This window comes from Rhineura floridana, chromosome 7 (assembly GCF_030035675.1).
Source record: "Rhineura floridana isolate rRhiFlo1 chromosome 7, rRhiFlo1.hap2, whole genome shotgun sequence".
In the NCBI taxonomy this organism is placed as follows: Eukaryota; Metazoa; Chordata; class Lepidosauria; order Squamata; family Rhineuridae; genus Rhineura; species Rhineura floridana.
Genome location: NC_084486.1, coordinates 117,705,880 through 117,724,644, shown reverse-complemented (window position 1 = coordinate 117,724,644; position 18,765 = coordinate 117,705,880). Strand labels below are relative to the sequence as shown.

General features: G+C 41.7%; 1 protein-coding gene across 1 annotated transcript in view; it reads right to left on the bottom strand.

The window, feature by feature from the left end:
- Positions 1–18,765, bottom strand: part of GYG1 (glycogenin 1) — a 36,621-nt gene that overhangs the window by 15,998 nt on the left and 1,858 nt on the right. The window contains exons 2-4 of the mRNA XM_061636996.1: positions 6,327–6,462; positions 2,627–2,801; positions 1,881–2,043 (exon numbers count right to left, since the gene is read on the bottom strand). Of these exons, the coding sequence (XP_061492980.1) occupies positions 1,881–2,043; positions 2,627–2,801; positions 6,327–6,462 (474 nt within the window). The remainder of the gene's footprint in view (positions 1–1,880; positions 2,044–2,626; positions 2,802–6,326; positions 6,463–18,765) is intronic.

Below are 18,765 nucleotides of genomic sequence, written 5' to 3'. Positions count from 1 at the left end.
GCCCCAGGATCCTTTGCTCATACCATCATGCTCTTCAGGAAGTTACAGTGGGGGCTCATAGGCAGTTAGGGCTTGTTCAAAAAACTCTGGAACACTCCCCTCTAAGACAGAGTGGAGTCTACCAATGTTAGACTTGGCAAAGCCAGCCAAAAATGGTAGCTTTTCTCTTGTTTCTCATTTACCCCATTTTGGCTACAACCTTGCCAGCACACTCTGCCCAAGTTATGACCCTTTGGTCCCTTCCAATACTGTAAGATTGTGGAAGTAGCATGTTTGCAGCCGTTTTTTTGAGAGCTGTCTGAATAGGAAGCTTTTCATCTCTACCACAGGTAGTTTTTCTGCCTACTCTTCTGGGGTCTAAATTGGTTCTGAAAATTCCATTGAGACTTTTAGAGGCATTTCTAGAACATAGAATATTATTTTAACTTCCGTGTTATATACAGCTATTAGGGTTTAGTGGTTTTAATGCAGACTAGGTTTGGGGGGACCCTGGTTCAAGTCTGCACAAAGCCATGAAGTTCTTTACATTACCATGGGCCCATCCCCTTCCCTCAGCCTAATCTATCTCGCAAGATTGTTGTGAAGATAAAATGTGGGGAGAAAACCATGTTTGCCACCTTGAACCCCTTGGAAGAAAGGTAGGATTACTACATTATGAGGATATATAAATATAACAGATAATCTATTTTCACATTTGTTTAAAAGCTTGACTGAAGTATTTATAACAGTGTGAAGTATTATTCCCCCAGTGGGATTCAACAAAACACATTTGTTAGATGCATTAACCAGGGTTGGAAGAAACTAAGTATACAGGAGGGAGGGGTGAACTTGAAATGCAAGCTACCACTGCTCAAATAGGCTGTCTATGGCTATATATAGCATAGCTTTATATCTTGGGGTTGTAGCCATAGCCAGCAATGCTCAACTCCAGTTGGCGAGGCAGCTGTATCTTTGTCAGATTAAGGCTAGGGGGCATTTATGCCTCCCTTGACTCCAAACCATTGCAAGAACTCCACGAACAGGTACTCTGGATGACTACAGAGTGCCTGAACATGTGGCATAGCACTTCCTGCTATGGATGGATTATGCAGAAGATACTATGGAGCCTTCAACTCTCTATATGGTAGTTTTGGTCTACAAAGCTCTTGGGTTCTTGATCTAAGAAGGGCTAAGAGGGTTCTCTCGATTATACCATTCTTTCAGCAGATATTTAATGGCACTTCCATAGGAAAGGAGCAGCCAGTGAGATTCTCCTTTCACTTAACAAAGCCAGAGCATCTTCTGGAAGAATGGCACTGCACACTTCCTATTATACTATTTAGCGAGTGACTGTCATAAGTTAAAAGCCATCCAGTAGTTGCTATGCTTTAAAATTACAATTTGCTTGCCAGTTTTAATTTTTTACTTGGAAACCTAGGTAAGGGGTGGGCTAATATATCTAGTAATGAAGCTGACAGAGCTAGAAAATAAAGTAGCATTAGGTTTACAAGGAACAGAACCACAAGAGCCACTATCAGCTATAGTGAAAGAAAGCTCTTGAGAGTTAAAAGAAAGCTCTGTGAGGCTATAACAGACTCTCCTTGTAGTTATTTCAGTCAAATACAGGCAGCTGATTTATTGACAGAAATATCTGTGATAAATCCCTCCTACTTTCTCTTACTCAACCAATTTAAGGAAATCTTATTAATGTTTCATATATCCAGGTTCATTGAAATAAAACCTTAATCTATATAAAGTTTCCAAAAAGGAGAGTCACAGAGGCATTAAATGTTTCCTGCATAGCAGTTTTTTTTTTTTTAGAGTTATACAATCCAACATCCATCCAGCATTTCTTACAAGAGCTCTTCCCACTGCTCTTCAGAACCAGTTAAGACACATACCATCAAAGCTGCCCTTCTCTGTGGCAAGTTGTAATAGTAGATTGAATGTTTCAATGGAAGGCCGATAGACAAAAACTCCTGAATTGAAACAGTCTGGCCAACCCGGATCTGGTGCTGCCGAAAGTTCTTCTCTTTCAAAAAGCTCATCAATATTTGATAAAACCTAGTAGACAATGATTTGGAGGTACAAGTTTAGTATTCCAGCTATGAATGCAATGACACAGAGTATTGCACAGTTTAAGATTTGCTATCTGGGCAAAGCATTTTCCTGGACTGAAGATTTCACTATATGCAATCAGCTCCCAGGACATCTTCCTTGCAACTGCAGAATAGCCCAGTTAATACTGCCTTGCAGCATCTTGCCCACCCCTCTAGGGTGGAGAGAGAAGACTGCTTTCTAGACAATGGAGACACTTCTGGGATTCCTGTGCAGGCTGCCCCACAGCTGACATTAGGAAATTTTGGTGCAACTCTGCTTCCTTCCTTATGACATCAGTGCCTGTATATTGGCAAAGGGAGCTGATGTTGCTGGCATTGGGCAGTTAGGTCCAACCAATACTGTGGCTTTAAGTTTAGCTCCTCTCTGGAGCATACTGGTGAGCCCTGCCACACAAGTCTTAAGTCATGCACACCAAAACAATTCATTCGAATTTTTATATGCACATCACCCAAGTTGCTGCTTAAACATGTACCTAAAACTTTGACAGATCCAGAAAAAAATTTTTTCTTAAACAAGTAGGACGTACCATTGTGTCTGCATCCATGAACACACACTTTGAGTACTGTGTTAGTTCCCAGCAATGGAGTTTTGTCAATGTAACACCAAGCTCAGGCCTTTTCAACAGTGCAAGATGGGCTGAATCTCCACTATCCAAGACATTCACGAGCTTTACTTCATCAAAAACTTTTTCCAGTACTTTCCTATTGAAATAAATGGCCATAATTTACATAAATACTCTGTGCCACCAGCTTGCTCTCAGCCATATCAACCCATACATCTCCTCAAACCCTTTGAGAAAGCAGACTCATAACACTCATTTCTGCAAAAAGGTACCGTTAGGAGTTTGCCTGAAAGGTATATTACAACAGTTGCCAACCATGTAGCAACTTTCCTATGTAAAGAGCACAGGAACATAGCCTTCAGATAATGCTCTTGAGAGGTGGAGGATTATAGTAACATGGAAGGGCTGTCAGCATGTATAGGAACTGCATGCGCCCACACAGATATATGGGCCAGAAACACTTAGGAACGCTCTTGATAAGTCAGTTGACTATTTTAAGCTGCAAGAGCTGAGGAAGGAGCTTTTAGAAGCTGGGCAATGACTTCTGGATCGCAGCTGAGGTATTCCTAGGATGCCCAAGTTGGTTACAGAGGACGCTTTATACCAGCACTGTCAGAACACCAGTTAGGTTTAAAAATGAAGCTCATGCAACATTTTGTTCCTCCTCCATTATGTTCTAGCAAAGGTTGTTTAGCGTGGGCACTGACTTTGCTAGAATGCACCTGGAATTTTTACATTCCCTCCCTTCAATTCCCTTTATGTCACTTTAGTCAAGGATTTCTACATGACTTTTAGAGAAATATTTATGCAACAATGATACATAATATCATAATATAGCATAATACACATAATATAGCATCCCATAATAAGAGTATCATTACGTTTATATATATATATATATATGGGTTGTATTCAGTTAAGTTCTATTCAGAGTCGACCCAATGAAATTAATGACCCAAAGTTAATCATGTCTATTCATTGGGTCTACTCTGAGTAGGACTAGCACTGAATACTACCCATATATGTGTTTATAACAAGATGAGGTTAGGACATTTGCATGTATTAAGTAGCTACTAAAACACAACAAAAATGTATTTAGATGATAAACAACTAGACACCCAAAAGGGTTAGATACAGAAGGAACTACGTGTTTAAAAAATGGGAAACAAATCTAAGACCTTCATATGTTACATCTGAAGTGTATCAAAACAAAAAACTGGTCATTTGTATTTCTACCCTGTAGAGTCTACTTTGGATGAGAAAGGGGGCCATTTTCCAAAAACTGTCTTTGATGACCAAACAACACGTCCTGTTTCTGTAGTGCTTTAAAATCAGATATATCCAGTTCTCACTGTTAAAGCACCACTTTAAATTTAGAGCTTCCAAAATATATAATATTGCAGTAGTAGCATGTTAGGGATGCTTCCCATGTTACCTTCCATGTCATGGGAGTCCCTGCAGCACTGTTCTTTCACTACAGAAGTAGTTTCAGAAGCCCCGGGCAACAGAATAGATGATGGTTGTGGTAATTCTTTCCCACATCAGCATCACCCCAAGTTACACAAGTAGTACTGGTGTGTGGAGGAGCTGCAGTGTGGGCTGTTATCACATAGCTAATGTGTGATGGCACAGGTTGTAACCTGCACTGTGAGAGATAAGGGAAGCAAGCAAGCAAGCCGAGCTGACCCCTCCTTGTTAATTTCACCACTGACACTAAGTGAATATCTTTATTTTTCTCTGGCTGCATCCACTAAACAGCCCTTTAACCTTCTGGACTTTAACTGGCCCAACCTACTCCCAATACTAGGCAGAATGATATGGCACTTAGGCATGGGGCCAATCGCACAGCCTCAGCCCAATTTTTCCAAACAAAGTTTTAGGAAAGCAAAAACTTCAAACAGCTTGAAGAAATTATTTTAGAAGAAAAATATTAATTGTATACTTTGAACTGAAAATAAAAACAGATATACACATTCAGCTATATCTATTCAAGACCCTTTTCTTAAACAAGCCAATAGTTATCAGATTGCATTCCTCAGTTCAGCTTTAGGCTCCCTTCATGGTCCTGTCTTGGTTCCTTTTACTGCAGTGTCCAACTGCAACACTTTCAGTTTTTTCACAGCTCTTGTGAGAAAAAACAACTTCAGCTGTAATATCTATAGCTAACCTATATTCCAGCTTATGTATAATATTTTCAGTCCCACTCCAAACCTTTTTACCAGAGGAAGAGAAGACTTCTAGTTAAGTTTCAATCCCCCCATAACTGCCAGGTTCTCCTTAAAATTTTAACCTCTCTTTGAACTTTTGACCCTTCCATGCAGGAGTGCCTTTAAAAAAACCCAACCAAGTTATACTACCAAAATCCAAGCACCAAATTGCTGAAAGTCTTATTTCATCACAGTAAGGGACTTCTGCTGTTGCCTTTGTGGTGTGGAAATAAGCCATGCTCTAAAGGCATCATGACACTATTTTCCTCCAAGCATCTGTCCACTAACAGAAAGCTTTCTGAGGAACTGAGCATTTATAATATTCCTGAAATTAGCATAGTTTTTTGGCTTTGTGGTCTCCACTTGGAACGTGGCACTATTAACAGCTAATGTGTGTGTATGTTTTAGTCCTACTTCTGAATGGTACGCCAAACCATTATTAAACTCTGTAGAACAAGAAAAGTTCTTGGCATCTCATTTAAAACTAGACAACCACAGCTGTTATGGCATGCAATTTTGTAACAGTCTAGGTCACAAATCACCACTCAGCAAGTAGTTCACAGGACAGTAAAGCTATCCAGTTGTGCTGACCTCTATGCAGTTAATACAGCCACTCTTGTGGCTGTATGATTTCTTTTATGCATAGCACACCACTAAAAAGTCAGACTACTAGTTTTGATAGGAAGAAAAGATAGTTCATTTTCTTCATCTATCAATTTCCTTTTAACTAGATCTTCCTTATACAGACCTGAGGTTTTTATTAAGATATCAAATAGCATTTAATTATCTATCTTCCATTCCATCCTGTACCTAAAGGCAAAATAATTGCTTTGGCCTTTGTACTGTAGTATTTTCAGCATCCATGGTCACTCTAACTATTTCTACGTCTTGTGAAACAGAGATCTACACATCCACAAATTTTGTTGAATGTATGATCAGATGCACAGTGTTTGTGTTTCACAATCATAGTGGCTGTGCAACTATATGCACTACAGATGTGGGGGGAAACTGTAGTGCCAACACAAATCTGCTTGAGAATTTCTAGGCAGTTCTCTGTACTATACAGCTCCTTTCTTATTCTACAATGAAAAAACAGGAAGTACTTTTATTGGTGGTTTTTAACCCATTTAGAAATAAATGGCCAGGATAGATAAGCATGAAGATTTGTTACTAGGGTTGAATAGTTAATGATCTTAGCAAAACTTCACTTTTTTTACTTGACTGGAAATTTTATTGGGGAAGGAAGAATAAGTGACATCAGTGATGTTTGGTTTTAGTAAAGAAATTATGAAGAACCCTGCTATTTTAACAGGTATTTCCATTTGTCTAAAATAGTGTTTGCCCAATAGTACTCTTAAGTAAAATTCACCTGGTTCTGTTCCCTTCTACTAGGCAGAGACTAAATCATGCCTCTGTATTTAGTGGCTAGACGAAGTAACGTATGTTATACACCTTACCTCATGGGATCTGAGACATGGGGAGTGATCAGTACTGTTAACCTCTTTGTTGTTCTGTGGTTTTGTAGCGACGATCCCAGTACAAGTGCTCCTTTCACATAGGAATCATTTGTGGCTAGAGTCACAAAAGATTGATCTTAAGGAGAAGAGACACATTAAGTCACATTAGTAGCAAGTACTAGGGAAGTTAAGAATAAAGTACTCAGTAACTCAATGTGTGCTAAAGCCCCATCCTTTTGTCTTACTCCAATAGCTGGCTACATGCTATTTCAAGAATCAGAGGTAGTAAGCCTCTGAATACCAGTTGCTGAGGGACATCAACAGGAGAGGGCTATTGCACTCATGTTGCTTGTGGGCATCCCACAAGCATCTGCTTGGCTACTGCGGGAAAAGAAGGCTGCATTAGATGGGCCTTTCACTTCATTCCGTAGGGTTCTTCTTACATACTTGGTAATTTCACTACAAAGGATCTAGTTCTCAGATGAACTAGAATATCCAAATGTCAGCAGCAACATGTATCTAGATACTAGTTTCTGGAAGACAACAGGGAGGGCTGTTGCCCTCGTCCCCGCTTGTGGGTTTCCTGGAAGCATCAGGCTGGCCATGTGGGAAGAGGCTATGGAATGGATCCTTGCCTGCTCCAGCAAGGCTTTTATGTTACCTTTGTTCCACATACATAATGCAAGACACTTTTATTCCATCAGTTTATGCTAATGTTCAGCTTGGACATTTAGGCTCTACAGAGTGAACAGAAGTAACTCCAGTTTGCCATAGAGAAGATACAATTGTATCTTCTTATAACTTTGGTGTACCTTATTTGGATTTTTTGCAACAAAGATGCATGTATTAGCATGATTCTCCACAAACCTCTAGCGACAGATTCAGTTTGCAGGCTGGTAACTTATTAAATTCAAGTTATTTGTCAAATGTATCTGATGTTTTTACTTACACCATTTGATCATGTAAGCTAGCATATCTAAAGCAGCACCTCTACTTTTAAGAAGTTTTATTATACTAGCACATACCATTTTAGTAGCTTTATCCCAATAATACATGATTGCTCCCTACAATCCCACTTGGGCAGTAACTGACATTCTGCAATTTTTGCAGCTTTAGTTATTCATCCTCACTCAATGTTTAACTGCTACTAAAATCTGTACAGTGTGGTGCCAAGGTTTTAGACATTTACAAGTTACCCACAGAATGTTTTTAAAGGTTTGGACTGTAGAAGTTGGAATTCTTTGCCTATTGAGGGGTCTAAACTTCAATTTTTAGACTATGGCTACTAGTGATACTGTACAGAGCTCCAGCTATACAAACTTAACAACCCCTCCCCACCATTGTTACTGTACCGTTTTGGGCCAAGCCACAAAATAGAGCCTCGAACAGAGGAGCAAAAGAGTGTGGACACCAGAATGTTAATAGTTACAACCCGGTAGCTTAAAGAGCACATATGTATCTAATACTGTCCTTGTACATGCAGAATGGATTTCATCTTTCTTCTCTTCCTCCTGCAGCCCCCAATGCATTCCCCACAACATGCTTGAAGGTCCCCCAACCATCTGTAGCATGTTTGGGGCCACATGATGGTGGTGGTGGTGGTGAGATGAAGTCCCAGTACTTAAGCTGAAATCTGCTTGCACAGCATTGGATTCCACCTTTGTATGTCCATGTCTTGATGTTGAACCTTTGCAGCTTGAGGTAATCTAGCTTACTTTTGTCTGGAAACGGGGAACCCTTACTTCCGTGTGATTACTAGGAAGTCTGTGCAGCAATTCAGATTGTGCAAGTTACACCACTAACTCCACTTTTTATTAATTTTCTTGAAAATATGGTACTTCTTGCTTAAGTCAAGGAGAGCACAGCAGCTGCTTTTATAGCCTTGTATAATATTCCATTTAGTTGAATGTAGATGGACTAATGCAGTCTTGAGGTATTTCAGAGCCTAAGGACCTACAGATGTGAATTAAGAACTTAAAACTTTAGAAGCTCTTGCCACAGTAATTTCTCTGGATTGCAAATGCCCATGAGCCCAAAAGGTTGGCAACCCCTGACTAGACCCATTCCAGTCTGGGTTCAGGACCAGTTTTGGAACTGAATTGGCTTGGACATCCTAAAGGATGACCTTTATTGAGAAGGGGACAGAAGGAGTTCAACCTTGTTACCATTACTTGATCTCTCATCTGCTTTCAATTCTATCAACCATGGTACCCTCCTGAATAATCTCCATAGGTTGGAGGCAAGGTACTACAGCAGTTCTGTTGCAACCTGGGAGGTCAGTTCTAGAGAATAGCACTGGATGGCCATTACTCTGCTCACTGGCAGGCATGCTGTGGGGCACCATTCTGTTCCCAATGCTTTTCAACATCTATAAGAAGCCATTGGGAGCAGTCATTAGATAATCTGATGACACTGACCTCTATTAGATCTGAATCAGGTGTGCCATGCAAGACCTAGACCAGTATATGGATGCAGCAGTGGGCTGGATGAGGGCCAGGAAACTGAGGCTGAAGGAACAGATATGCAGTATGAGGGATATTTCTTCACCCATCATTGTCACTGAAGAACGAGGTGACCTTGGTGACTAGAAGCACCTTTTACCAGCTTGGGCTGGTATACTAGCTTAGCTACAGAGACTAATTTATTTATTTATTTACTTATTGCACTTGTATACCACCCCATAGCCGAAGCTCTCTGGGCAGCTTACAGCAATCAAAAACATTAAAACAAATATACAATTTAAAACACATATTTTAAAAACAATTTAAAACACAATTTTAAAATTTAAAATAATATAAAAACAATTTAAAACACATGCTAAAATGCCTGGGAGAAGGGGAAAGTCTTGACCTGGCGCCGAAAATATAACGGTGTTGGCGCCAGGTGCACCTCGTCAGGAAGATCATTCCATAATTTGGGGGCCACCACTGAGAAGGCCCTCTCTTGTTGCCACCCTCCGAGCTTCCCTTGGAGTAGGCACCTGGAGGAGGGCCTTTGATCCTGACTGTAGTGTATGGGTGGGTTCATATCGGGAGAGGCGTTCCATCAGGTATTGTGGTCCCAAGCCGTGTAAGGTTTTATAGGTCAAAACCAGCACCTTGAATTGAGCTTGGAAACATACAGGCAGCCAATGCAAGCAGGCCAGAATATTGATAACTTCTAGGTCAGACTATTGCAACGTGTTCTATGGGGGGCTGGTCTTGAGGTTGGTTCAGAAACCACAGCTGGTACAAATAGTAGATTGTTCAGTGAAGTTCTACTGTGAACATATTGACACCTGTGCTAAAAGAATTGCCCTGGCTATTTGCTACTGAGCCAAGTTTTGCAGTATAGTGCCTAAGAGGAGTACCTCTGCAATGTCACCCACCTTACAGAATGCTCTCCCTTTAGAGGTATGACAAACATCTACAGTGTTCATGTTTCAGGGCTTGTTAAACACATACTTCTGTTTCTTCAGGTATTCCTAGGCCATTAAATTAATGAACCTCCAGATAGTGGCACAAGTTATTTAAAAAAATGCGACAAGTTCTGGAATCTCAATCACCAAAACAGACCTTAATGATGTAAATACATTTCTGTAGGCAGAAATTAAATGATTGTCCTTTCAGGAGACAGAAACAATGCATAAGAGTAGTTAGGCCCAAACTATAAAGTACTATTCTGCCCTACCTGGAGCTTCCCCCACTCCAGTTGCTGTTGCATGAACTAGAAATGTTAGATTTCAGTAAGATCTAGTGGATAAGCAATAAGACACTTACAAGTGTCTAATTTTGCTATTCAGCCAATAGTATTACAATAGGATCTCTATCTGACTTTGAGTTGCATATTCAAGAAGGGCTTCTAAGCAAGACCATACATATTGCTGATGGGTTGGATAATAAAAAGGTACAACTCCTGCAATCTTGTCCTTACTCTGTGGCCTGGCTTGTATGTAATGCTATGACAAATCATGGCTTAGGAAGTCCAAGAAGTGCAGCAGTAACAGGACTGTGAGAGGAGCAAAGCAGACACAATTTTCTTTCTGGGCACCAGCACACTTATCCATTTATGGCAATTCATAGTTTGGCTTATGAAGTGAAAAACTGCCCAGTGCTCTTCAACATTTTTATTAATGACTTGGATGAGGAGGTGCAGGGAATGCTTATCAAATTTGCACATTATACAAAATTGGGAGGGATAGCTAATGCCACGGAAGACAGAAACAAAGTTCAAAAGGATATTGATAGGCTGAAGCATTGGGCTGAAAACAACAGAATGAAATTTAACTTGGGATACTTGGCTCAGTAAAACTACATGCGAGAAGGAACTTGGGATTGTTGTTGATCACAAGCTGAATATGAGCAAACAGTGTGACGTGGCTGCAAAAAAGGCAAATGCTATTTTAGGCTGTATTAACAGAAGTACAGTTTCCAAATTATGTGAAGCATTGGTTCCCCTCTATTCGGCACTGGTTTGGCCTCATCTTGAGTACTGCATCCAGTTCTGGACACCACACTTCAAGAAGGATGTAGGCAAACTGGAACAAACTGATGCAACTTAGTGGAGAGCAACAAGGATGACCAAGCGACTGGAAACAAAGCCCTATGAGGAGAGACTGAAAAAACTGGACATGTTTATCTTTGAGAAGAGAAGACTGAGGGAAGATATGATAGTACTCTTCAAGCACTTGAAAGGTTGTCACACAAAGGAGGGCCAGGATTTCTTCTCAATCATCCCAGAGTGTAAGACACGGAATAATGGGCTCAAGTTACAGGAAGACAGATTTCGACTGAACATCAGGAAAAAAAATCTTAACTATTAGAGCAGAATGACAATGGAACCAATTACTTAGGAAGATGGTGGGCTCTCCAACAATGGAGGCATTCAAGAGGCAGCTGGACAATCACCTGTCAGGTATGCTTTAATTAGGATTCCTGCATTGAGCAGAGAATTGGACTCAATGGCCTTATAGGCCCCTTCCAACTCAACCATCCTATGATTCTGTCTTTGGTCACAATGAGGGCCTGGTTGAACCAATGCCAACCAAAGTTGAGGCCAGCCCTGTGACTAGAAGAGACAACATTAGGGCATCACAATTGATTCATTTCAGTATCCCTTCATCACCAGGTTTTCAAGAGTACTTCTGGATTAATTACTGTGCTTGGAATTCTAAGTTGCATCAATGGGCAGGGTCACCCGTCACTAAATTTAGGAGTGGCAAGACTGCAACTAAAGCAAGAGAGTTGAATGGTGGTGGTGGGGAGAGAAGCAGAAGAGCAGAAACTCAACAGGAACAGAGAGGCTATGCTCCTGTTTTGTCCTTCATGCTTATTTAAATTAGGAATGCTACATTGGGATAATATTAAGTGCAATTATAAGCTGTGATGAGTTTTGTTAAGATCAAAGGTTCTCAAATCACAGCCCTCTAAATGATATTTAGCACAACCAAGTATAAGTGCTCAAGGGCAGATTTTAGTATATGAATTAGGCAGCAGTTTCCTTACATAGGGACTGCAGCATCTCAGCAGTCATGGAAATTCAAGGCAGCCTCATAGAATTGCTTTCCCTCCAATTCTTTGCACAGGAATGCTTTAGATCAAGTGATGCCTGCACTTCTTCTTACAGGCATTTTATATTTATCAGCAGAGGTATGTTAAAAATGCTCACTTGCCCTGGGTTGCAAGATGGGCATCTTTCATCTTGTAGCTATAGGCAACTACCTTCAGAAATTATCTAATCAAGGACAATTGGGAAATATTGGTCTCAATACACTCAGATATCTTATGGGGGGGCACTGCTCTGTCACATCTATGTAGAAATAAGGTCAGAGGGTGCTATAGAAGGATAAATGATGCAATGGAGAGGCAAGAGGCACCAACAGACATAAGATGACCCATCTCATTTTGTGCATGGACTTTCTTGGAAAGCACGCAACAGATGCAGAATGTATACTCTTCTAAAGCCAAGCTGCTGTGCAAAAAGCACTCCTATGGTGTGGCTACTTGACACACTCAGCTGGCCACACAGGATGCTCAGCCTTGCATATGTACTTCCTCCCAGTACCCACACCCTACTGGTATGTATATTTGATTAGTTACTTTTCAGGCAAATTATAAAACTTTGATCTACAACATGAATTGTCACGTGTGTGAATATCCTTTGCCACTAATACAAGTTAGGCAAGCCTCAGGCTTACCAGCCTCACTATGGAGCAATTCTGAAACTCTCTTCACTACAGAAAATACAGTGAGGCTGCTGGGTGTCATGTAGAATAAAACTTTGTTACACCACAGATCATTCTGAATCATAGCTGCTCTTCACTCTTGAGTGCATTTGACTGGGTACAGGACAAAAAGATTATGAACGAGAGATTTGTTAGTGTTAATTCCATGTTCAGCCATGTCTATATTCCTTTGAGTAACTAAATAAATTGAAGTGTTTCTGCTGCGGCTATGCTTCCTAAAAATACAAATGTGTAATGGGTAACAGAAAGACAGGACCCTGAGAGGTGTGTCTATCAGTCTTAGATCAATATGCTTAAGGACATATTGGTTCAATCCTCAGTATCTCCAGGTAGGGCTGGGAGAGACTCCCTACCTGAAACCCTGGAGAGCCATTGCGAGTCAATGTAAAGTTACTGAGCTAGATGGACTGTTGGTCTGACTTGGTATGTTCCTAAGTTCTAACCCTTTTTGCACACCTACAAGGTAGTTGCATCTGTCAATTAAAACCATGTCTGCATTATGGCAAGACAAGAAATACTGTCTGGTAAGGTTTATGCCTCAGTAGCCTAGGCCATCAAGCATTCAAATGATTATTCACTAATAGGCAAAACACCTTGTTGCTGTACTTCACATATTCACAGAAAGAGAAACAAAAGAAAATGATTTCCTATAGGAAACTTCACTATAATTGAAAAGTAAATCAGACATATTTAAAGTGACAATCTGAACTATATCAACTGTCTTAATAATGTTGCTTCCTCCCTGCTAAAACAAGATCAGCACATGTCTTCTTTCTATTTGGGCTGATTGCAGGTGTTGCCACCACTCAACATATGCTCAGAGGCACATTACCAAATTCTTCCAAGCTACACAGCAAGTGGATTGGACTGTGAAAGACCAACCCAAATGGTATTTGCATTTTGACCAATTTGTACAATATCTCAGAGAGGAGTTCAGGTCTCCTGCTCCCCTGGTGCATTCACTATAGCTGCCCAATTTCCCTGCTTTTTAAAGTTGGATTGGAATATCTGTGGGCTATAGGTACGTTCTTAAACCACAAGGGTTTTTTTTGCCTATTAGTGAATTTCCCTGCTTTTTAATCCAGGAGGTAAGAAATGGGATCCTGTCCAAGTATGCTGAGAATGGATTGATCATTTGCATGCTTATTGAGTTCAGTGGGATTTACTCCCCTGCAATCATGCTTAGGATAGGTGAAACTGGCCACAGGGAATGGAGAGGGGAGGAGGAGGGGAGGAAAGGCAGAGGGGAGGACTGGGATGGGAGCAGGCAGGAGGGGGAGGAGATGGACAGGTTTGATCATTTGCATGTTTATTGAGTTCAGTGCGATTTACTCCTGTGCAATCATGCTTAGGATAAGTAAAACTGACCGGGGGGGGAGGGAGAAAGGGAGGGCTGGAGTGGGCAGGGGAGGAGGAAGAAGGGAGAGGGGAGGGGAGGAAGAAGGGAGAGGGGAGGGGAGGAAGAAGGGAGAGGGGAGGGGAGGAAGAAGGGAGAGGGGAGGGGAGGAAGAAGGGAGAGGGGAGGGGAGGAAGAAGGGAGAGGGGAGGGGAGGAAGAAGGGAGAGGGGGGAAGGAGGGGAAAAGCAGGTCTGATCATTTGCATGCTTATTGAGTTCAATGGGATTTACTCCTATGCAATCATGACTAGGATAGGAAAAACTGACCATGGGGGAGGAGGAGGGGTAGGGGAGGGAGAGTAATGGAGGGGGCAAAGGAAGGGGGAGGAGAGGGCAGGTTTGATCATTTGCATGCTTATAGAGTTCAATTGTATTTACTCCTGTGCAATCATGCTTAAGATAGGTAAAACATCATGGGGAGGAGGAAGAGGGGGAGGAGGGAGAAGGGGAAGGAAGGGATTGGAATGGGATGGAGGAGCAAAGGAAGGGGGAGGGAAGGGGCAAGAGGGAGGGGATAAGAGGGAGGAGAAGGGAGGGTGGGTTGATCATTTGCATACTTTGAGTTCAATGGGATTTATTTCTGTGCAATCATGTTTGAAAACGGAAATGGACTGCCTTCAAGTTGACCGGACTTATGGCGACCCTTTGAATAGGTTTTACCACTGCCTTCCTCTGAGGCTGAGAGGCAGTGACTGGCCCAAGCTCACCCAGTGAGTTTCATGGCTGTGTGGGGATTTGAACCCTGGTATCCCAGGTCATAGTCCAACACTGACCCGGAAAAGGGACAGGGAGGGGGGAGGGGGAGGAGATTGGGTGGATGGGCATTGGGCAGAGGGGAAGCCCCTTTACTTTCCAAAAGGTAAACATTGTGAACAACATCATTGCTTTTCAGCATTTCCTCACCTTTTTATTCTACAGCAGGCACATGTAGCCTCCCACCCAAATTTAAACCAGAGCTGTCCTTGGCCACATCCACACCAGGCCTTTATTTCACTTTGCAGAGTCATGGCTTCTCTCAAAGAATCCTGGGAAGTGTAGTTAGTGAAGGGTGCTGAGAGTTGCTAGGAGACGCCCTGTTCCCCTCACAGACCTTCAATCAGAGTGGCTGACTGTTAAACCAGTCTGGTCACTGGAGCTCTGTCAGTGGAATAGGAGTCTCCTCTCAGCACCCTTCACAAACTACACTTCCCAGGATTCTTTGAGGGAAGCCATGACTGTCTCAAGTGAAATCAAAGTCTGGTATGGGTGTGGCCCCGATTAGGCAAGCCAAACAGCTGGGAGTCTGGCTGTTAGAACACTGACAGTTGGTTCTTACTGAGCATGCCCGACGTTATTGGGTTCAAGCCAAAATTTCCTAAATTAAAAGTCATCTAGGCATTTTTTTCACTTTTAAACTGCAGAAGATGAAGGTCAGAGTATGGGGCAAGGTCAGTATTAGGATTACAGGTACTCTGTAAACATGGCTGATTTTTAATTAATTTCAACAGATTATGAGAACAAAAGTCCAAAAGGGTTCTGGGGTCTCTCTCTCTTTTTAGACTTTGAACTCTCGATTCTCTGACTGTTTTGTGTATCGCCATGAAAATTTAGAAGGTTGTTAAGCAAGCGTTTCTGAGTTCAGGACTATAAGTTTTGTAAGGTTTTGTTTTGAAATGAGATAATGGGAAGCATCAGGATGGCATGGGGGTATTTTCAATTTAACATTGCGGAATGTGAGAAATCCACGCTGGCTATAGTGTACAGCTACTCTCGTGGCTGTATAATACATGCATAAAAATCAAGTCCTCATTAATTCAGTATCGGACTGATATGGAAAGGTAAGTCTCAGACCTCAGGTTCACACCGTGGATTCAAGTAGCACTCCGAGTTATATTTACAGCACAGAAACAATTACTACTGTAGTCTTTACATTAGATTGAGAGTTTAGAGCTTGCTAGTAGTTGATTAAGCAGCAAGGCAGTTTGAGACCACAGTTGCTGAATGAGAGTAAGTTGCAGTCTGAATTGGCAGTGACTAACCGCAAATGTCTTGAGGTCATGATGGATAGTTCAATTCAAATCAATTTTCTGTTCAGCAGCATGGAAAAAGAAATTCTATCCTAGGGATTATTTCCTGTTGCTTCCCTAATAGGACACACCACTGTCATAATGCTTGCATATGCACCTGTGGTCACATTTGGAATATTTTGTACAGTTCCAATTGCCCCATCTTAAAAAGGGTACCTTAGAACTGTAAGAGGTTCAAGAAAAGCCACCTCGATGAGCCGAGCATCAGAAAATACTCTAATGAGAAAATACAAACGCTTAAAAACTTTTGAGCTTTTAAAAAAAAGATGATAAAGGAAAACTTAATTGAGGTTTATATAATTGTGTGGTGTGGGAAAAGTAGCTCTCATAACACTAGCACTCAAGATCACTTAGCCAATGTGATTGGCAGACATAAGAAAGTACAGATATAATTTAGGGATGAGGAACATGTAGACCTCCAGATGAAGTCTCCATCCTCATCAGCCCAAGCCAGCATGGGCAAAAGTCAATAATGAAGGGAGACATGGTCCAACAATAAAGTTCTCCATCTATGATTTATGGATTTGGTCCCAGAAAATATAGCGATGACCAATAGCTCAGCCAAAGGATAAATTAACAGAGGGATGATGGCTTTATCAATGGCTACTAGCTATGATGACTAAAAGGACCACCATGTTCAGTAGTAATATGCTGCTGAAGTCCAAATGCTAGAGACAATGCCACAACAATGCCATTGCCTTCATGCCCTGTTTGTGGGCTTCCCAAATGCATCATGCTCACTACCAGATGAAGCAGGAAACTGGATGGTTGATCCGATCCAACAGACACATCTTACATTTCTGAATTAGCAGTCCATACCTAACCTTGCCTGCTTCTTTACTATCATTGAAGAAAACATTATTCAATAGCTTCTTTAGATTTCACATGTCTAAACTGCAGCTTTGTTGCCAGTTCTGTACTTTCCCACTCTACACAGTTGTCTAAGAAGATAAGAACAATCTTTTGTTTCTGGAGATATGGCTTCAGTTGAATGTGAGAAGCTTGTCACTACAGTAGGGCCCCACTCATAAGGCAGGTTAGGTTCCAGAGCCCCGCCGAAAAGCAAAAACTGCCGAAAAGTGGATCAGCTATAGCACAGGGGCCTGGAACCTAAGCGGCTGATCACGCCAGAGGAGGAGAAGTTCAGCTGTAGCTCGAGTGCGGGAGTCTGATCACGCCAGAGGAGGAGATCAGCTGTAGTGCTCTACAGCTGATCTTCCCCTCCTCCGGCAAGATCAGCAGGAGCGCAGGGAGCTCCAGCCCCCCTCCAGCTGATCATCCTGCTGGCACTGTATTAGCAGAACGCTGAAAAGCAGGGCACCGAGAAGAGGGACCCTACTGTACATGTATAAGATGACATGAAACAGCATATTGCTCTGTAAGATTCCATATTCATGACATCCTATTTAAACTACTCATGATTAGAACTCTATCAGAGTAGCAAGCTTAAAAAGAAAGCCAATTTCCATTTATGGCAACAGGTTTGAGGAAGGCAGTGAAAAAGAAAGATAAGATTAGCAACACATTTTACTTAGAACAGAAAAGGTAGCTGTGCCGGTCCATAAGAACGAACCCCAGATTCCACAGGTGGTCAATACTTTCATTAGTGCTAACCAAAATGTCACAGCATTGTGGTGTGCCTTTGAGTTCTCCAGATCTCATCATCACATAAGATGTTTGTTCCACAAGGGGGTGGAGAGACAAGCAAGAACAAAAAAGTGCAAGACTTAGGATAGCTGGGTATTGCAGCCATGAGGTCAGCCTGTAGGCTCACTTTCAAGGTAACTGCAGGCCATCTTGGAACTTAAGATTACAAACTGACCTTATGGCTATAACATCCACCCAGGCCAAATTTTGTACTTTTTCCTCATTCTCCCCCTTTTTTTGCACAGCATCTTGTCTGATGAAGAATTCTGGAGTACTCAAACAGATGACACAACTTGTGCCATTTTGGTTAGTCCTAATAAAAGGTACTGCCGGATGAGAATTTATAGAACACAAACAAATGATGGAAGGCATGGACTCAGTGTGACTTAACCATGAAAAACACAAGCATTATGGATAGTTTACCTCTTCATTTGCTCAGTGCTTATGGCAATAAACAGCTAGAATACAAACACACATCTTCCCAGCATCTTTACAACAGCCATTGGTTGATCTCCCCTCTCAGATCAGGTTGTCGCCCATTTTAGATCCGTGGGCATATTTGCATTTTTGACAGTACCGTTCCCTCTGGTCAATTTCCCCCCTCTCCCCAGATCATTCTCAGGCTAGACAAAGAGAAACAAATTGTGTGTGCACACATTTCACCTTTCCAATGGATCTGGGTAAAAGTCAGATTTAGTGGAATTAGTCTGAGACTTGAAAAGCACATAGAGCTCAAACAGGAAGCGAGAAAGACAGTCATTCTTCTAACTTCCTTCTTCAGCTCTATGTACTTTTCAAGAAAGAAAAAGATAACCTCCCTTACCACCTCATGACCAAGGCAGTGAATGTGTGTGGGAGCTCAGAGGATTTGTGGGTGGCAGGGGAAGGCATTAAGAGCACCACTTCATCCATGGGTGCCATTCTGGCAATCCCTGTAATATATGAACATTTATCAAAATCTATTCCTTTTCATCATTTTAATCTCACTGCCCCAGAACTGGTGTGAACCTCAGTGTACTCAGTACAGAATAAAGCTACATCTTCCTCCACGTCCATTATTATCACTTTTTCTCTCCTGTCTCAGCATCAATTGGGACCGAGGTGGC